Here is a 21,551-nt window from a genome sequence, read left to right as displayed (position 1 = left end):
TTATACAGCCATAATTGTTGGACAGTTTTTCCCTGTGAGTCAAAATTTGTTTCCCTGTAACTCTCTCACCTGTTTCAAACATGTTAAAAGGATATCATCTAACCACAGTACTACACCATCTGTTTTGAACATACATTTCTATTTTTGCAGTTCAAGATTTTGTTTTTACTTTTGTGAGATTCAATAAGTGACTCACATTTAGCTCTAGTTCTACTAAAATAAGCAAGTTCTAGTCATAAAGTTAAGTTCTCCTCTCCTGCACTATAGTGGACACTGTCATTCGTTTTGATGCATACGATCTAAAGTCCTTTTGTGTGTTGGAGGAGTCACCTTGGTGTGAGGTGAAGAACATTTCTCCTATAGGTGCTGATAACGTAGGAAGCAGTGGTGGGTGCTACAAGATTCCTGTTCCAGAAGTGGTATCTGTGCTGGAAGCAAGTGACCTTGAATTCTTAGTGGAGAAAAGGCATGGGTACAATCATGACATTCATGATGGTTTCCTAATCAAACTAGTACTGTAGCATGGTTTTAGGGCATTGTTCCTTAAGCTTAGCCTTGGGTATGGTTCTCTAATACTCCCAAAGATTCTATAAGATATCCAATATCATTTTCTTAAAGTAATATTTTTTTAAAAATTTGAAATAATCACAAATTTACAAAAAAAGCTGCATGTCCAGCTGGCACCAAGAACTTTCTTCCCTAAACCATTTGAAAGTAAGATGCTGACATGATGACTCATCACCCATGGAATACTTTAGTGTGCATTTAGTATGTATTCTCCGATATAACCACACAACCATCAAAACCAGGAAATTAAGATTGATACCTTGTTACTACCTGTTATGGGTAAAATTGTGTCCCCCCCAAAAAGATATGTTTAAGAACCAGTACTTCAGAGTGTGACTTTATTTGGGAATAGGGTCACTGCAGATATAATTAGTTAAGATGAGGTCATGCTGGAGTAGAGTGTGGTACTAATCCAATATGGAATCCTTTTAAGAAGAGAGCCATGTGAAGGCACAGAGACACAGGGAGAATACCATGTGAAGATGGAGGCAGAGACTGGAGTGATGCATCTACAAACCAAGAAACCCCAAGGATTGCTGGCCATCACTAGCAGCTAGGAAAAAGACATAAAGTCTCCCTCAGAAGGAACCAATCCTACTGACATGTTGATCTTGGACTTCCAGCCTCCAGAACGTGAGAGATTAAATTTCTGTTGTTTTAAGCCACCCAGTTTGTGGTGCTTTGTTATGGAAGCCCTAAGGAACTAATAAACCACCTAATTTCAAACCCCACCCAAGATTCACCAATTGTCCTAATAATGTGCTTTCCAGACAAAGGGTCTAGTTCAGAATCACATATTGCAACTAGTTAGGATGTCTCTTTAGTCTATCATTCTGAACAGTTCCTCAGTCTTTCCTTGACTTTTGAAGATTAAAGGCTAGTTATTTTGTAGAATGTCTCTAGATTTGAGTTTGTCTACTATTTCCTTGAGTTTAGATTCAGATCATGCATTTTTGGCAGAAATATCACAGAAGTGACACCATATTCCTCTTAATGCATCATATCAAGTAGCACACAATTTTGATTTCTGACATTACTGATGACATACAATTTGATCACCCGATCAAGATGGTGTCTGCCAGGTTTCTCCACTGTAAAGTTACTTTTTTTTTTTTTTTCCCTTTAATCAGTAAGTATTTTGTGGGGACATAGTTTGAAACTATGTAAACAGTCCATTTTTCATCAACTTGCAATTTATTCATTTATATTTGTGTGAACTCACTGTTTCCTATTGTATTCAGTGGGTTTTAATCCATATCTATCATTATTTTGATGCTCAAACTGTGCCTGATTTTGCTAATGGAAGTTCCTTCAAGCTGTCTACTACATCCTTTTGACATGTCTCCATCCGTTTCTCAGCACTTCTTTCTTTCTGGGATAAGACTTATACAGCAGAAAAGGAGTTACAGATGTGGAAAGGGAGGAAACTAGAATAAATCCTGTGGCAATTGAACCAGAAAAATCATACATTTTGATTCTAGGTCTGGGGCAAGGAAAGTTCAAGATGTTATCCCAGAAAGAAGGGATATTCAATACTGTCATCCCAGAAAGTCACTCAGGCTCTGACTTCCCATGTTGAGCTTCCTGCCCCCTAACCCCCACTCCCACGTGAATGTTCTTTCCTTGGCTCCGTGTGGTCACGCACAAGCTCTAATGCCCTGTGCTGGGCTACCCACTCCAGTTTTGTGTATATTCTCTTCTCACCACATCTGGGCTCTGACTTCCCACACCAGGCCATTCTACCCCTCACCCCACCATGTGGACTACCTCCTTACTCTGCTTGGGCTCCGATCCACACCAGGCCACCCCTTCTTGAGGACACCCTTCTCAGCCGGTTTAGGTTCTGAGTCCATACAGCAGGCCACCCTGCTGTGTGAATTTCCTCCTTACTCTGTTTGGGCTCTGACTCTCTACACTAGGCTGTTGTCCTATGTGATGAACTCCTCCCGCTCTGACATCCTACTCTGGGGCACTGCAGCTCACCTCCCCAACTCCCACCAGTGCAGTGCTGCCATAGATTGAATGTCTGTGTCTCCCACAAATTCCTTTATTGAAACCCTAACCCCAATGTGATGGTATTAAGAGGTGGGGGTTTTGGGAGGTGATGAGGACATGAGGGTGGAGCCCTCATGAATGGGACTAGTGCTCTTATAAAAGAGAACCCAGAGAGCTCCTTTGTCCCTTCCATCATGTAAGGTTACAGTCAAAGTCAGCAGTCTGCAACTGGGAAGAGGGCTCTCACCAGAACCTGACCATGCTGGCACCCTGATCTTGGACTGCCAGCCTCCAGAACTGTGAGAAATGTATTTCTGTTGTTTATAAGCCACCCAGTCTATGGTATTCTGTTATGGCAGCCCTAATGGACTAAGACAAGTGTCTGCATAGTTCTGCCCCATCTAATGACTTTAAGACTTAAGTGCTAGGAAGGAAAGGGAAGAAAGGAGAGGATCTCAGTATCACAGTAATAAACTCCTTTTGTGCTTAATTGACAAGAGTCAGTTTCAGAAAGGAACTCTGATACACATCATCTATATGGTACCAGTGCAACTAATTTTTTAAATCAAAATGTATAACTTTGTATTATTCCTGTTAAATTTTATCCTATTGGTTTTGACCTATCATTTCAATATATTGTGATCTTCTTGAGCTTGGCATTTACTTAATGTTATTAGTTGTCCTTGGTAACTGATACCTGGTAACTTTATAAATGTGTCATTTATTTTTGTCAAAGCTATTGATTAAAAGTGCACAGAAAGAGAGCCCTAAAGAACAAAGTCCTCTTTCTGACTTACTTCACTGTGTATGACAGACTCTAGGTCCATTCACCTCACTACAAATAACTCAATTTCATTTCTTTTTATGGCTGAGTAATATTCCATTGTATATATGTGTCATATCTTCTTTATCCATTCATCCGATGATGGACATTTAGGTTGGTCCCATGTCCTGGCTATTGTAAATAATGCTGCAATGAACACTGTGGTACAGGACTCCTTTTGAATTATGGTCTTCTTAGGGTATATGCCCAGTAGTGGGATTGCTGGGTCGTATGGTAGTTCTATTTTTAGTTTTTTAAGGAACCTCCATACTGTTTTCCCTAGTGGCTGTATCAATTCACATTTCCACCAACAGTGCAGGAGGGTTCCATTTTCACCACACCCTTTCCAGCATTTATTGTTTCTAGATTTTTTGATAATGTCCATTCTGACAGGCGTGAGGTAATACCTCACTGTACTTTTGATTTGCATTTCTCTAATGATTAGTGATATGGAATCTAAAAAAAAAAATGGTACTGATGAACCTAGCTGCAGGGCAGGAATAAAGATGTAGACACAGAGAATGGACTTGAGAACACGGGGAGGGGGAAGGGTAAGCTGGGGTGAAGTGAGAGAGTGGCATGGACATATATACACTACCAAATGTAAAACAGATAGCTAGTGGGATGCAGCCGCACAGCACAGGGAGATCAGCTCAGTGCTTTGCAATGACCTAGAGCGGTGGGATAGGGAGGATGGGAGGGGAGGGGATATGGGGACGTATGTATGCATATGGCTGATTCACTTTAGTGTACAACAGAAACTAACATAGTATTGTGAAGCAATTATACTCCAATAAAGATCTATTTAAAAAAAAAAAAGAACAAAGTCCTGGATAATATAACATAAGACAAAGCTTTAGACTGGCAGTGGGCCAGGGACGAAATTCTGTTTTATCTTCCCATAAAGATACATAAGAAAATCTGTCAAATAATCTTGAGGAAATAAGGAGTGTTTGCTTATTCAACTTTTGTCTCTTACTGAATACTGAATGAATGGATGAAGAATACGAGGTCCTCATTTGTGCTGAAATGCAACTGTGGAAGCAACGTTGCAAAACAAATCATCAAAATGTAGATCTGGTTAATCCATGATCAACATAATTAGGGTTTATATACCTGATGTAGCTTTTTGGGTTTTATGATTCCACAGATATAAACAATATGTCAAAAAGATATGGTGTAATAATAATCTCTATGACTAATTATATTCCAAATCCTCTGATGGATAGACTCTTTCACACACACACTCTCTCTCTTTACACAAACAAGTATAAGACAGGATGTAAAAATAATCACTAAATTGCTTAATGTAATCTGACTGATGTAATAGTAAGCAGCAGAGCTGAAACTCAACCCAGGTAGCATTTGCTTAACTACTGCCTTATTAGATTAACAAAATTGAACATTCATCAATATCTTTCTCTCCTAAAGTATATCATTCGAAGGGACCAGGGCATATAAAAATTATTCAATCATAGCTGGTTTATATATTCATTTTTTTAAAAGATAACTTTGTATCTTGCACGGACAGCATGGAATCATACCACAGTAGAAGTCCCATAACAATGCAAAACCACTAGATATTTAATTAATAAATTCTTATTATTTAGTCCTATTTATTCATTTTGAGATGTCATGGAAGAAGGGAAAAAAAAGAAAGCCATACCTGCCTCTCAATAAGCAGGATTTTTAGATAAAATTTTTTGTGTATATAGACTCCATTTGCTTGGCACATGGAAATGCTCAAGAAAGGTTAGTTTTTTCTCTTTCTCATTCAACTTAATTAAACATTTACTGAGCATTCTTTATGTGCTGGGCGCTATGCAAGACAGGAGATTTACAAACACGTCAAACAATTTCTGCCCTCAATGATTTCTGTATGTGTATCCAGGGGTAGAAGAGGCGAGAAACTGAAGAAAGATCTTGTCTGCAAACACTTCACAGCACAGATAATGTCTGAAGGATGGGTACCAATTTACTGCCAGGAAAGCCAGCTCTACAACAGGGATCTTAAGAGTTCACCACATACTCTCTACAAAATGTGCTTCTAGGACATCACCAGTAAGCCAAATTCAGAAACTTCAGTTAATTCTCTATTCTGTGTACCTCCCCACAAAACAAAACTAAGAAGGGCAGTCTTTAGCACTTGTTACAAAGATCTATTAATACTAAACCTTAAGATTTATTCACATAATAAATTTTTACATTCCTATGCACAATTACCAAGCAAAAATGAATTTCCATAATATCATTATAAAAAAAACAATCTGTTGACATGCTATCAATCCAATCACTAAAAAGATCCAAAAAACATCAAGTTGTTAGATGTTTCAAAATAACTTTTTTTTGTTGTTTTGCGGTACGCGGGCCTCTCACTGTTGTGGCCTCTCCCGTTGTGGAGCACAGGCTCCGGACGCGCAGGCTCAGCGGCCATGGCTCATGGGCCCAGCCGCTCCGCGGCATGTGGGATGTTCCCAGACCGGGGCACGAACCCGTGTCCCCTGCATCGGCAGGTGGACTCTCAACCACTGCGCCACCAGGGAAGCCCCTCAAAATAACTTTTAATAGAAAAAAAAAAAAAAACAGAGATTCAAGGTAGTACTTCAATTTCAAAAGTAATGAGGTATTTGTGCTAAAACCCATTAACAGTGACTTAAGATGGCAAAAATGAGGTATAGGTTAGAATCAGGTAGTATAAATAAATCTAACCAATGAGCAGAATGGCAAACTGAAAGGTAGTAAAAGGCAGGGAGCTACACTTTTATATATTTAAGAGTTGTGCATTGTCTAAAAGGACATGAAATAAGGCAAAAGGTAAGTTAAGACAGACATCAGATCCTGTATTAGAATTAGAAAGAATGGTATGGAACAATAAAAAATGATCACATTAAATAAACAAAGTATATTATTTTCATTATAAATATGAAACATATTTTAAAAAACAAATATTGAAAAGTCCTTGTTTCTGGCCCATAACAATTTCTTTTCTTTTCTTTTTTTTTCTTTCTTCTTTTTTCGGGGTGAAGGCAAGAGAGAGAAGCTATGCAATGCATTTAAAAGAATATTTGTTACATTTTATTGAGCATTTCTACGTGTTTGAAGTAGGGAGATTTTCAGATTAACAGGTGAGCACATGGTAACAGAAAACGAAGACTTCACTGATCCTTCCAAACTGTAAACTGGATATTAACTCTATTGTATAATCTCCTTCAATGGCTCTTCCTCACCTTTATAATAAAGTTCTTAGTATGGTAGTCAAGCCATTTCAAGAGGTGACTATATTTTCAGATTCATCTCTGTCCATATCCCCTTTATACAACTTTTTGTTTTGTTTTGTTTTTAGCTATTCCAATCTCTTTGCAGTTATTCAAATAAATCAAGTTGCTCTTTCCTTCTGTTGCTTTTGTACGCTATTCTCTCTGCCTAAAACACTTTCCTGAGACCCTTTTGTCCATTTGGCCAACTGGTATTTTCCTGAAAGACAAGGACGTGTCACTTTTTCTTTGAAGGGTTTTTTCCCTGACATAATCACTCTGTGATTAGTCCTCCTATGCTCCCACAATACCCTATGCATATTTCTAATGATTCTTTTTATATTGTACAATTGTTAATTTTCCCCCCTTTCCCCTACTACACTGTATTCCTGAATGGCAGGAACTGTGTCATAGTCTTCTCTGAATCCCTTGCAGCTGGTACAGTATACCTCAGCAGAGACTTTGTAAATTCATGAAAAAAATATTAGCAGTTTTATCTATCTAAGCAGTATGCTATATAGTAGGAAAAAGGTAGTATATTGAGCTCTGCCCATAACTAGCTGTATCTCACAAATTCTGAACCTCCAATAAAATAGGGGAATTATTTAGATCTCTAATATTCCCTGTGATTCTTTAACTTAGTTTTGGTTTCTATAAATTCTTGATAGGTAATAAAACTACTTTAAAAAGCACAGTCTTTAATTCAAATGCTTATTAATTTACACTGGATTTATCTCAATTCTTTAGGTTTTACTACAGAGGTTTTCTTAGTATAGTGGCTGTGAAGAGAAAAGATTTCCTAACTTGATGGCCTTAGGCACCCTATTTTTCTGTCAGTTTCATTGGCACATGATTTTCCTCCCTTAACACTTTCTCTTCTTCATATATTGCATCCACTTCTACCTATACTCTTACTTTTTACCTAGCTCAAGAACTAGGTCAAGAAGATGACTGCCATGTGATAGAAATAGTGATGGCAAAGAGCAAAAAAAGGGAGGAGAGGATGAGCCCCAGCAGTCCTTAGCCTTTTCTTGTCCTGTCTTCTCTTGCTTGGACTGAGGGCATGCTGGTCTTCACAAAGACTTCAACCCAGTCTCTTGTTCACTACTACCTTTCATCTATATCCCATCTTTTAATTTTGGACAAACAAAAACATAAAGAGAGGAGAGCCTTTTACTTTCTGTATGGTTCCCGCTAAAGTTTCCTGTGTTTTTAAAACTCTGCCCAGTAGTAATTTTAAAACAAAGTCTCCACTCTTATAATCTGATGTATAGAGAGAAGAGTCTCCGTTTTCTCCTGAAGCAAAGAAATGTGTCCCTGCCTAAAAATCCTTCACATGATAGTCAATTCTAATTATTAGGATACTGTTACCACTACAGGCACATTATAAACTAGATACGCTTTTTTGGTTCTGATTGAAGGGATAAGTGCCACATAAAAAATCAATTAAATTGATTTTATGAGGGAAGGGGTTTACAAATTACACTTACAAATTGACTTTTAAAATATAAGTTATTTAAAATTCAAAGTCTGGTTATCCAATTGCAATGATCAGTTTTTGCATTTTAAGTCACACTAAAACAGTAATGAGTATCCTCATTTGCAGATGTGTTTGAAAAGACCAATGTTATATTAGTTAAAATGCTTCCATCATAAACAATATTTATTGAAAACAATTTGAAAAGAGATGTACAAATAAACCTAAGGTGTGTGCTCTACTAAAAACTTACATTCTAAGAGGTACCCAGTATAAAAATGAAGTTATTTTTATGAAAACCTAATTGACAAGTAAAGATAGGCAAAGTTTATTATACTGTTTATGAATTCTACTACCTGGTTTCTTTTAAGCTCATAATATGTGGACGATTCCTATTTATGAAGTTACCAAATAACTGCTGCTCAAAAGATTTAAATTAACTTAGAGAAAGTGCTAACTCTAAGACATGTAAGGTTTAAATGGCAGGTTAAAAGTTTTAATTGTAATTATTGAGCTAACTGCTTCTCTAGAAAGAGTTAGATCTATTTCTTCTTTGCTTGCATTGACTTGACAGCCCAGGTTAAATGGGGGGGAGGTATCATGAGTCCTGGTTTGCCTGGGACAATCTTGGCTGACACTAATTGTTGTGGAGTAATTGCTAGGGTCCACTTTCACTCTTAAAGTATCCTGGTTTGGATGATAAAGCATACGGTCCCCCCATTTCTAACGTGCTCTTTTCAAATGAAAGTAGTAACTATTAGATAGGTACCCAATATGTGGAAGGCCAAGAACTGAAGGGAATACAAAGGAATGTAAGAAATGGTATCTGCCCATAAAGTCCTTATTAAAACTTAGCCGGAGAGACTGAATAAACATTCCAAGCTAAACACACAAAATTTAAATGGCTTTTCAAAATACTAACTGGAAGAAATGTTACAAAAAAGTATGTTCTTGCTAAATGAATGGCACAATAATTGGTGTTTTGGGCTTTCACAGGAGATGGGGTCACTTTCTATTAAACACTGCTACAGTACCCACCATCACCACTTACTCAGTGCCTTCTATGTGCCAGGTCTGGTTTAGAGTGCTTTATAAACATATTAGTCAACCCTCACAATTATCCTATGAGGTGTGTTATTATGCACAGGGATAGGAATTTTACTGAAAAACGTACCTGATAGAGGTTAAATAACATGCAAAAGTTCATACAGCCAGTTAAGTGGCAGAGTTGGGGTTTAAAACCAGGTTCTCTAATTCCAAAGCTAGTGACCTTTTTATTGCTCTCATCTTCACACAGAGTGGTGGTTCTCAGCTAGGGGTGATTTTGCCTCCCAGGGAACATTTGGTGATATCTGGAGACATTTTTGTTTGGCACAAATGTGTGTGTGTGTGTGTGTGTGTGTGTGTGTGTGGTGTTGGCTAGTAAGTAGTGTGGAAGGGATGCTTACTAAAGACTTTATAGAAAACCTTTTAAAGATAAGATCTGAGCTCAGTCTGGAAACAATTTGGATAGGCTGGGGGTAGTGGTGATATGGGTAAATTCTAGATAAGAAGAAGAATACAGTAAGTACAAGAAAGGTTCAGAGACAGTGAATAAACCAACTTAGCAAGATTGAAGGGAAACAGTATTGAAAGGAAAGTGGGAAGCAAGCAAAAGATGAAATGATCTTTCAAAAAGACTAAGGAACCTGAACTAGATTCACTGAAGATTTCTGAGCAGGGGAGTGACATTATAGTAGGATTAATCAAGAAACCAGGGCAAAGAGACTAATTAAGATGCTACTGTAATAGTTAAGCCATAAAGTATTCAGAGTTTGTGCCTTGTGGTGGTAGTGAGAAAGAAAGGAAGAAACTACAAGCACACACACTTTTACGTATCATAAATTTTAGTCTTGTCTCAAATGACAATAACCATTCTTACCTGTAATGCACTGAAACTGTCCATCTTCTCTTCTTATTGTAAATGCTTCCCCTGGGTTAACTTGTACCAGGATAACCTTAAAATGAGGGGAAGAAGTATTAATCAAAGGGGCAACAGAGTAAATCAGTATATCAAGATATTAAATGTTGCTAGTAAGAGAGTAGATGTGAGCTATTTAATCATATGGAACTGGGAAGGAAAATGGGGATTACACATTTGTTGAAAAGTATTAATTACTTCATTTTTCTGGAGGTCAGACTCAAGCCAAAAGTGAGGGAATAAAAAAAGACAGTGGCACAATTTTATTGGAAAGTCAATAAATTTCACTCTGAAACAAAGATGGAGTTAAACTACTGAATATTTGGATCATCTATGCCTACTTCACCAATTGTAAAGTATTGTGTTTTTCTAAAAATAAAGTATAAATTGATAGGTAGAGAATAAGATGGCACCCCTGAATTAGTATGACATCTCAAATTAGCAATATATTTAAAAATATGTTAAATTAATCCCATAATTTTGAGTTTTCTTTTTATTTTATAGGTAATACACACTAATCTTATGACATCTGAAAAACAGAAAAACAAAAAACTGGAAAAAAACTGAAGTCCCTCCAACCTAATAAACATTGTTAGCATTCTCATAAATTTTTTAGTCTTGTTCTCTATGCATAGGCTTAATTTCCCCCCTTAAATATAAGGGGGAAAAATAAGACCTCCAATTCTGTGTCTTTTTTTGGTTTAATATTAAAAAAAGACTTTTCCAATGTTATTATTCAAAGTCTGTCATCGAATGTTTATACCATAAACTACTTAACCATTCTCTTAATTAAAGAATTTAGGTAGTGAGCATTTTGGTATGTAGTTTTCCCATCTCTATAATTAGTATTGTTTCCTTATGATATATTCCCAGAAATAGAATTCCCTTATCTGTTGCTAAACTATTTTTTAAAAGGGTTTTACAAATTCACATTCCTCCTCAGTCTATGAGAACACCATTTAACCACATTCTCTGCACCCCTAAAAATTATAGTTTTAAAATCTTTGCTACCTTGATAGATGAAAACAGTATATTACTATCGTTTAATTTGCACTTTTTTGATTATTAACGAGGTTAAATTCTATCTTTACATTTGCTACTGGCTCTTTTGTAAACTGGCTGTCTGTCATCTTTATTTTTTGGGGTCTTAAATGTTCTTAGCAATTCATATGAATTCTCTGAGTAATAATGGTAGTAATAATAATAATATACTATATTATGCTGCAAATATTTTCCCATTTTGTCTTCTCAAATTTTTTAATTGTTTATTTTCCTGTAGCCAATGTTACCTATTTTTTCCTTTGTGACACCTTCTATTGCTTCTAAATTTAACTTGTGGCTGGCTATCAAGCACTTGAAATGTGGCTTGTCTTTGTCTATATGGAGATGTGCCATAGGTGTAAAATACACACTGGATTTCAAAGATTTAGTACAGAAGAACCCAACCATGTAAAATATCTTGTTAATTTTTATATTGATTACATATTGAAATAATATTCTGGACACATTGGGTTAATAAAAATTATTACAATTAATTTTTCCTGTTCTTACTTTTTAATGTGGCTACTAAAATTTTTTAAATTACTTATGTGATTGGCATTATATTTCCATTGGACAACGCTGACCTATAGGTTTGATTAAAAATGCTAGTTTTTCTTTTCTTCTAGTTTTATATAATTTAATTGCTTATATTTAGTTCTTTAATGCACCTCAAATTTATCTGGAGAAGATCCAAAAGTATTTTTTTTCCTTAGAGAGCTAACCAATACAATCTGCTAAATTTAAAATAGCTCCTTTAGCACACAATATACTCTTCTGGCCTGTCTCATCCATAACACTGTCTACTTTGGCAAAAGTAGCTTAGGAAATATGTTTTTATTTTAATCATTTTAAACACTGTAACCTTAGAAATATGTTTTCTGATGGTGTACCTCGATTACTGCTCTTCTTCAAACATTTCTTTGACATTGACTGGTGATAAGTGCTACGATAGGAGAAGTTAAGCACTATCAGAGCACACAGGACCAAGTACTTAGTCTGTTACCTGAGCATGTGTGTGTATACATGTATATGCACGTGTGTGTGTGTTTGTGTATTTAATGGCTTTCTAGAGAATGTAAAAGTTAAGCTGAGTCCTGAAGACTGAGAAGGAACTAGCTAGGCAAGAAGAGTGGGAAGGCCTTTAAGGTATAGAGAAGAGCAAATGCAAAGCTCCAGGAAAGGAAGCGTCATCAATAGTTTATCAAATTCAATGAACCAAAAGAAGTTCTGTAGTTCTATATGGTTGGAGAATGGGGCAGGCGGAGATAAGGGTTGGGGAAATGATGGAGGAAAAAGGTTAGAAATATGGGGAAAGGTAGACAGGAGTTGGGTTAAGAAGGGTCTTGTGAGCCATTCTAAGGGCAAGGAAGAGTTACGTAAGCAGGTAATACTATGGTGGATCGCCCTGGCTGCAGTGTAGCAACCAGATATAGGAAGAACTCTTCATCAGGAGGTTACAACAGTCATCTAAGTAGGCTTCTTTTAATACATTCATTTCTATTTTCAACTTTTATTATTTCCTTTCTTCTGTTTTCCTTAGGCTTACCATGTTGTTTTTCTAACTTTTTTAGTTGAATACTCTACTTTATTCTTTCTTTAGTAATATATGCACTTAAAACCATGAATTTTACTCAGTTTAACCATAGAGAATATTTTCACTATTGTTTTTTAGATTTTCTGCCATTTACTTCTTCATTCCCTCTGTGATCCAACAGTTGTTTTAAAGAAAACTTACAATTTTGAAAGTGGGCTGGAGGATTTTCAGTTTGTTTTTATTTCCAATACATTTTTTTTATCAATCTCAAACAAATCCATGGTTCTTTAAAATTTTTTTTAACCCATTATGTTTCTTTCACTCCTTTCCTTATTAGTGTTAGAACTTAGTAGAGGTAGTGAATTACTAAAGGATGATACCTGAGGCCAGCACTGGGTTAAAGCACAGGAGTTCTTAACCTGGGGGCCATAGATATCTATTCAAAGGGTTTGTGAACCACACAGAATTATATATGAAATTCTCTGTAGGTATTACAATTTTCTACGGAAGGGTTCACTATTTTCATTAGATTTCACTAAATTCTTAATGCGGTTCAAGACCCAAAGTAGTGCTTACTGTGTCACACTATGCTGTCTGCTTTACATGTATGTTACCTCTTTTAATTATGATCCTCTATCAGTACTGGTTGTACTATGGAATTCTATAAAATACTAATAATTCCTGTGATGAATTCATTCACTACAAAGTTGGGAAAAAGAAATAAAACTAAGAAAACCAAACATGGTACACATACAACTGATATATCCTGATATTAAGTAAAAAAGGATAAACTCTTTTAAATTATAATAAGACGTTCAGGAAAATGGTAGGAGGTTAAATTTATTCATTTATCTAAAAATCATTTATTAAACACCCACTGTGTGGCACCTACTCTTATATGCACTATGGACATCAAGAAGAAAAATAAATCACAGTCCAAGGACTCAAGGAATACACAGTCTTGTGAGGGAAACAGGCAAGTACTCAGTCAATTAACTGTACAGTGTAATAAGAGGTGTAACAGAGATATGAACAATGTACTATAGGTTCCACTCAGCCCACAATGATGAGGGAAGATTCCTGGAGGAGATGATAGCTACATAATGTTCAGAGGGACAACCAAGAATTAACAAGCTAAAGATGGGGAGAGAACATTCCAGAAGAGAGCACACATAGCATGTATGAAGTCATGGGGGTGAAAGAGATCACGGATATATATTTTTTTAAACATCTTTATTGGAGTATAATTGCTTCACAATGGTGTGTTAGTTTCTGCTTTATAACAAAGTGAATCAGTTATACATATACATATGTCCCCATATCTCTTCCCTCTTGCGTCTCCCTCCCTCCCACCCTCCCTATCCCACCCCTCTAGGTGGTCACAAAGCACCAAGCTGATCTCCCTGTGCTATGCGGCTGCTTCCCACTAGCTATCTATTTTACGTTTGGTAGTTGTATATATGTCCATGCCACTCTCTCACTTTGTCCCAGCTTACCCTTCCCCCTCCCCGTATCCTCAAGTCCATTCTCTAGAAGGTCTGTAAATTGATCATGGACAATTTGAAAATGGGAAGAAGTATGGCATAGCTAAAGTCTAAACTAGTTTGAGAAATGCAATGGAAAGAGATAAAATTGGGAGGATAAGCAGGGGCTAGATCATGAAGATCCTTAAATATAAAGCTAAGGAGTTAAACCTTTAGGCAAGGCTATTAAACAGGGAAGGGTCATATTCAAATTTCATCTTTACCCCAACTTTTATTCTGTAATATTTCAAATGTACAGAAAAACTGCAGGACTGATTCAATGAATCAGTCAATGAATGCCCATATACCCCTCACCTAGATCCACCAATTAATGGGTTGCCATATTTGCTCACTCTCACACTCACTCTTTTTTTGATATACCATTTTAGAATACCTGAGTGGTGTTAAGTTTGATCACTTGGTTTTAGGTGATTATCTCTTAGATGTCTCTATTATAAAGATACCATTTCCCTTTGAAAGTAATAAACAATCAATATGGTGATACTTTGAGACTCTCTGAATATTCTACTCCCTAACAGTCTTTCACCCAATGGTTTCAACAATTACTACCAAACATTATTGTGGTAGCTGTAAAATGGCAATTAAAAAAACCCCATTCTTTCTGTAGTTACTAGTTAGCATTCTTCTATTAAGAAGAGAATTCTTTTCTGAATTCTTCCCCTTATCCTACACCCCAACTTTACATGTTTCTTAGTATGAGTATGGGCTCATGGATTCTTTTAAAAATCGATGTTATTATAATCCATTAGTGTCACTATTAATATTTTCAGTGAGGTGAAATTCACATATTAATTATAAATCAATATTAAAGGGTACAATTCTAGGCATTTAGTACATTCACAATGTTGTGCAACCACCACCTCTTCTAGTTCCAAAACATTTTACTACACCACTTCCATTAAGGAATCACTCTACTTTTTCCCTCTTTAAGACCCTGATAACCACCAATTTGCCTTCTGTCTCTATGGATTTACCCATTTCTATGTATCATATAAATAGAATCATACAATATGTGATCTTTTATGACTGGTTTCTTTCACTTAGCATAACGTTTTTAAGGTTCATCCAGGCTGTAGCATGTATCAGTACTTCATTTTACGGTTAAATAACATTCTACTGTATGGATATACTACAATTTATGTATCCATTCAGACCCTGATAAACAACTGGACTGTTTTCAACCTTCTGGTTATTGAGAATCGTGCTATGGTAAACATTTATGTACAAATATTTGAGTTCCTCTTTTCAATTCTGGGGCTATGTACCCAGGAGTAGAACTGCTGGGTAATATAGTAACGCTACATTTAACTGTTTGAGGAACCACCACATGCTCCTTATGCAGCTGCATCATTTCACACGCCCAGTAACAATATACAAGGATTCCAATTTCTCTAGACTCTTGCCAATGCTTGTTATTTTGATTATAGATATCCAGTGGATATAAAGTAATATCTCATTGTGATTCTGATTTGCATTTCCCTAACATCCCTGACAAATGATGTTGAGCATTGTGTCATGTGTTTCTTGGCTATCTGTATATCTTCTTGGAAGAAATGTGTATTCAAGTCATCTGCCCAGTTTAAATTGCGTTGTCTGTTTTTGTTGAGTTGTAAAAGCTCTTCATATACTGTGGATACTAGACCCTTATCAGATACAAGATTTGAAAATATTTTATCCCATTCTGGAAGTTGTCTTTTCATTTCCTTCATAATGTTCTTTTCTTTTTTTTTTTTTGGGGGGGGTGGGTACGTGGGCCTCTCACCATTGTGGCCTCTCCCGTTGCGGAGCACAGCCTCCGGATGTGCAGGCTCAGCGGCCATGGCTCATGGGCCCAGCCGCTCCGCGGCATGTGGGATCTTCCCATACCAGGGCACGAACCTGTGTCCCCTGCATCAGCAGGCGGATTCTCAACCACTGAGCCACCAGGGAAGCCCCATAATGTTCTTTTATGTACAAACATTTTTAATTTTGATGAAGTACAATTTATCTAATTTTATTTTGCTGTTGTTGTTGCTTGTAAGTTTGGTGTCATATCTAAGACTCCACTTAGAGTTCAAGGTCATGAAGATGAACTCTTCCTTTCTTCTAAGAGTTTTATAGTTTTAGCTTATTTAGGTTGTTGATTCATTTCAGTTCCCTTTTCTATATGGTGTGAAGTAGTGGTGTAATTTCATTCTTTTGCATGTAGATATCCAGTTGTCTCAGCACCATTTTGTGAAGAGACTATTCTTTCCCCACTGAACAGTTTTGGCACCCTTGTCTGAAACAAATTGGCCATAGAGATATGGGTTTATTTGTGGACTCTCAATTCTATTCCATTGGCCTATATATATCTATTCTTATGCTAGTACCATACTATTTTGACTACTGTAGCTTTAGAGTAGGTTTAAAATCAAGAAGTGTTAGTTGTTGAACAACAACTTTGTTATTCTTTTTCAAGACTGTTTTGGCTATTGGGGCCGCTTGCAATTCCATATGAATTTAAGGATCAGCTTCTTCATTTCTGCAAAAAAGGCCGCTGGAATTTTAATAAAGATTGTATTGACTCCGTACCTTCCTTTGGTCAGTGTTACCAACTTTACAATATTAAGTTTTCCAGTCCATGAACATGGGATGTCCTTTTAATTAGTTAAGTCATCTTTAATTTCTTTCAGCACATTTTTGTAGCTTTCCACATACAAGTCTTTCACCAACTTGGGAATATTTATTTCTATGTATTTTATTCTCTTGGATGCTACTGTAAATGGAATTATTTTCTTAACTTTGTTTTCAGATTCTTCACTGCTGATGTGTAGAAACATAGCTGCATTTTTTTTGTTGATCCTATACCCTGCAACTTTGCTGAATGTGTTTATTAGCTCTAGTCATTTTTGTAAGGATTCTTTGGGATTTTCTTTTCAAAAAAATTTTTTTCTTTTTTGAGGTGGACCATTTTTAAAGTCTTTATTGAATTTGTTACAATATTGCTTCTGTTTTGTTTTTTTTGGCAGCAAGGCATGTGGGATCTTAGCTCCCTGACCAGGGATCGAAACTGCACCCCCTGCACTGGAAGGTGAAGTTTCAACCACTGGACCACCAGGGAAGTCCCCTGGGATTTTCTACATAAAGGATCATGCCATCTGCAAACAGACAGACCTTTGGTTAGACTAACCAAGGAAAAAATAGGACCCAAATCAAAATTATAAATGAAAGAAGAAACATTACAACTCAACTGATACCACAGAATTACAAAGGATCATAAGAGGCTATGAACAACTATATGCCAACAAACTGGACAACTAAGAAGAAACAGAAAAATTCCTAGAAACATACACCTTACCAAGACTGAGTCAGGAAGAAACAGGAAATCTGAGCAGACCAGTTACCAGTAAGGAGATTAAATCACTAATCAAAAATCTCTCAATGAAGAAAAGCCCAGGAGCAGATGGCTTCACTGGTGAATTTTACCAAACATTTTAAGAAGAACTAACGGCAATCCTTTTCAACCCCTTCCAAAACACTGAAGAGGAGGGAATACTCCTAAACTCATTTTATGAGACCAGCTTTAATTTACCCTGATACCAAAGCCAGAAAAGGATACTACAAGAAAAGCACACTACAGGCCATTATTCCTGATGAATATAGATGTAAACATTCTCCACAAGATACTAGCAAACCAAATTCAGCAGCACATTGGAAAATTCATTTGCGAGACGAAAGCTGAGCTAAAGGCAATGAATAGCAGAATGAATAATGCAGAAAAACGAATAAGTGATCTGGAAGATAGAATAATGGAAATCATCCAATCAGAACAGCAGACAGAAAGCCAAATTAGAAAAAAAATAAAAGCAATATAAGAGACCTACGGGATAATATAAAGCATGCCAATCTATGCATTAATAGGAATTCCAGAAGGAGAAGACAGAGAAAAGGATATTGAAAATATATTTGAAGAAATTATGGCTGAAAACTTTCCAAACTTAAAGAAACAAATATTCAGACACAGGAAGCACAGAGAGTCCCAAACAAGATGAACCCAAACAGACCTATACCAAGACATATAATAAAAATGGCAAAAGTTAAAAAAAAAGAGGATTCTAAAGGCAACAAGAGAAAAACAAAGAGTTAATTAAAAGGGAACCCCCCATAAGGCTATCAGGTGATTCCTCTACAGAAATGCTGCAGGCCAGAAGGGAGTGGTGAAATATATTCAAAGTCTTGAAAGGGAAAAATCTGCAACCTATAATACTCAACCCAGCAGAATTATCATTTAGAATAGAAGGAGAGAGAAAGAATTTCTCAGACAAGCAAAAACTAAAAGAATACAGTAATACTAAACCTACCCTAAAATAAATATTGAAAGGTCTTCTCTAAGTATAAAAGAAGCAAGAAGATACAGAAAAGAGGAAATCACAATTGGAAAGTAAATCACTTAAATAAGCCAGTATACAAATCAAAAAGAAAAAAAAATCTATTTGTGAAAGTAATGATAATCACAATGAACAGCAAAAGGATAAACGTGAAGATGTAAACGAGGACATCAAAATCATAAAATATAGAGGAGGAGAGTAAGAAAATGTAGATTCTTCTTTTTAAGAATGCGTTTGAGACTATATGATTATCAGTCTAAAGCAAGCAGATGGAGGAAGGGGTTAACGTACTTGAAAAACAGGGTAACCACAAATCAAAGTCAGCAGCACATTAAAAGGACTATTCATCATGATCCTGGGCACAAGGATGGTTCACCATACACAAATCAATACACGTGATACATCGCCTTGACAGAATGAAATTAAAAAGATCATCTCAATAGATGAGGAAAAAGCATTTGACAAAATTCAACATCTGTTCATCATAAAAGCCCTGAACAAATTAGGTATAGAAGGAAAGTATCTCAACATAATAAAAGCCATATATGACAAGCCCATGCAATCAATGGTGAAAAGTTGAAAGCTTTTTCTCTAAAATAAGGAACAAAACAAGGGTGCCCACGTTTACCACTCCTTTTCAACACAGTACTAGAAGTCCAAGCCAGAGCAATCAGGAAAGAAAAGGAAATAAAAGGCATCAAAATTGGAAAGGAAGAAGTAAAACTGTCTCTTTTGGCAGATGACATAATTTTATACACAGAAAATCTTACAAGACTCCACCAAAAAAACTGTTAGGTCTAATCAACAAACTCACTGAAGTTGCAGGATACAAAATTCTCATGCAAAAACAGTATCATTTCTATACAATAACAGTGAACTATCTGAAAAAATTTAAAAAACTATCCCATTTACGATAGCATCAAAAACAATAAAATACTTAGGAATAAACTTAACCAGGGAGGTGAAGGATCTCTACGCTGAAAACTACAAAACATTTATGAAAGAAATCAAAGAAGACACAAATAAATGTAAAGGTAACCTGTGTTCATGGATTAGAAGAATTAATATTGTTAAAATGCACACACTACCCAAAGCTATCAACAGATTCACTGTAATCCCCATGAAGATTCCAATAGCATTTTTTTTATAGTAGAAAAAAATAATCCTAAGATTTATATGGAACCACAAAAGACCCCAAATAGCCAAAGCAATTCTGAGAAAGAGGAATAAAGTGGGATCCATCACACTTCCTGATTTCAAGCTGTAGTGTAAAGATATAGTAACAAACAGTATGGTACTGGCATAAAAACAGAAACACAGACCAATGGAACAGAATCAAGAGCCCAGAAACAAACCCATGCATATATGGACAACTAACATTTGACAAGGGAGCCACATATACCCAATGTAGAACCCACAGTCTCTTCAATGAGTGGTGCTAGGAAAATTGGATAGTCACATGTAAAAGAATGAAACTAAGACCTCTATCTTACACCACTCACAAAAATTAACTCGAAATGGATTAAGGACTTAAATGTAACACCTGAAACCATAAAAATCCTAGATGAATACATAGGAAAAAAGCTCCTTGACATGGGTCTTAGCAATGAGTTTTTGGATATGACATCTAAAGCACAAACAACAAAATCAAAAATAAACAAGTGGGGCTTCCCTGGTGGCGCAGTGGTTGAGAATCCGCCTGCCGATGCAGGGGACACGGGTTCGTGCCCCAGTCTGGGAAGATCCCACATGCCGCGGAGCGGTTGGGTCCGTGAGCCATGGCCGCTGAGCCTGTGCGTCCGGAGCCTGTGCTCCGCAACAGGAGAGGCCACAACAGTGAGAGGCCCACGTACCGCAAAAAAACCAAAAAAACCCAAAAAAACAACAAGTGGGAGTACATCAAACTACAAAGCTTCTACATGGCAACAGAAATGATCCACAAAATTAAAAGACACCCGATAGAATGAAAAAAAATATTTGCAAATCATATATCTGATAAGGGGTTAATATCCAAAATATATAAATAACTCCTACAGCTCAATAGCAAAAAACCAAATAATGGGACTTTCCTGGTGGTGCAGTGGTTAAGAAGTCGCCTGCCAATGCAGGGAACACGGGTTCGAGCCCTGGTCCGGGAAGATCCCACATGCCACAGAGCAACTATGCCCGTGCACTACAACTACTGAGCCTGTGCTATAGAGCCTGCGAGCCACAACTACTGAGCCCGCGTACCACAACTATTGAAGCCCGCGCGCCTAGAGCCCGAGCTCTGCAACGAGAAGCCACAGCAATGAGAAGGCTGTGCACCGTAACGAAGGGTAGTCCCCGCTCACTGCAACTAAAGAATGCCCATGTGCAGCAATGAAGACCCAATGCAGCCAAAAATAAATAAATTTATTAAAAAAAGACAAAAAACAAATAATGCAATTAAAAATGGGCCAAGGACCAGAATAGACGTTTTCCCAAAGATACACAAATGGTCAACAGGTACATGAAAAGGTGCTCAACATCATTTATCATTAGGGAAATGCAAATCAAAACCATAATGATATTACCTCACACCTGTCAGCATGGCCATCATTGAAAAGACAAGAGACAACAAATGCAGGGAAGGATGTAGAGAACCCTTGTGCACTATAGATGGAAATATAAATTAGTGCAGCCACTATGGGAAACAGTACGGAAATTCCTCAAAAAATTAAATAGAACTACCATATAATCCAGTAATTCCACTTGGGGGTATATATCCGAAGGAAATGAAAACACTATGTCAAAGAGAAATCTGCGTATTTTCACTGCAGCATTAGGTACAATAGCCAAGACATGGAAACAGCCTAAGTGTCCACTGACGAATGAGAATGGATAAAGAAGTTGTGTTATACATACACAAATACACACACACACACACACACACATCCTACACGCAGCAATGAAGATCCCGCATGCTGTAACTAAGACCCATCGTGGACAAAATAAATAAATAAATATTCAAAAAAAAAGGAAAAAG

The 21,551-nt window shown here is 36.7% G+C and overlaps 1 protein-coding gene across 4 annotated transcripts in view; it reads right to left on the bottom strand.

Moving 5' to 3' along the window:
• The window catches only part of FNDC3A (fibronectin type III domain containing 3A), a 161,977-nt gene that overhangs the window by 91,249 nt on the left and 49,177 nt on the right, over positions 1 to 21,551 (bottom strand). For all 4 annotated transcript variants that reach the window (XM_004274601.3, XM_049701043.1, XM_033436841.2 and 1 more), the window contains one exon: positions 10,038 to 10,113. In XM_004274601.3, the coding sequence (XP_004274649.1) occupies positions 10,038 to 10,113 (76 nt within the window). The remainder of the gene's footprint in view (positions 1 to 10,037; positions 10,114 to 21,551) is intronic.

This window comes from Orcinus orca, chromosome 18 (genome assembly GCF_937001465.1).
Source record: "Orcinus orca chromosome 18, mOrcOrc1.1, whole genome shotgun sequence".
NCBI lineage: Eukaryota > Metazoa > Chordata > Mammalia > Artiodactyla > Delphinidae > Orcinus > Orcinus orca.
The sequence above is the reverse complement of the archived record's forward strand: the minus strand, read 5'-3'. Positions and strand labels throughout refer to the sequence as shown.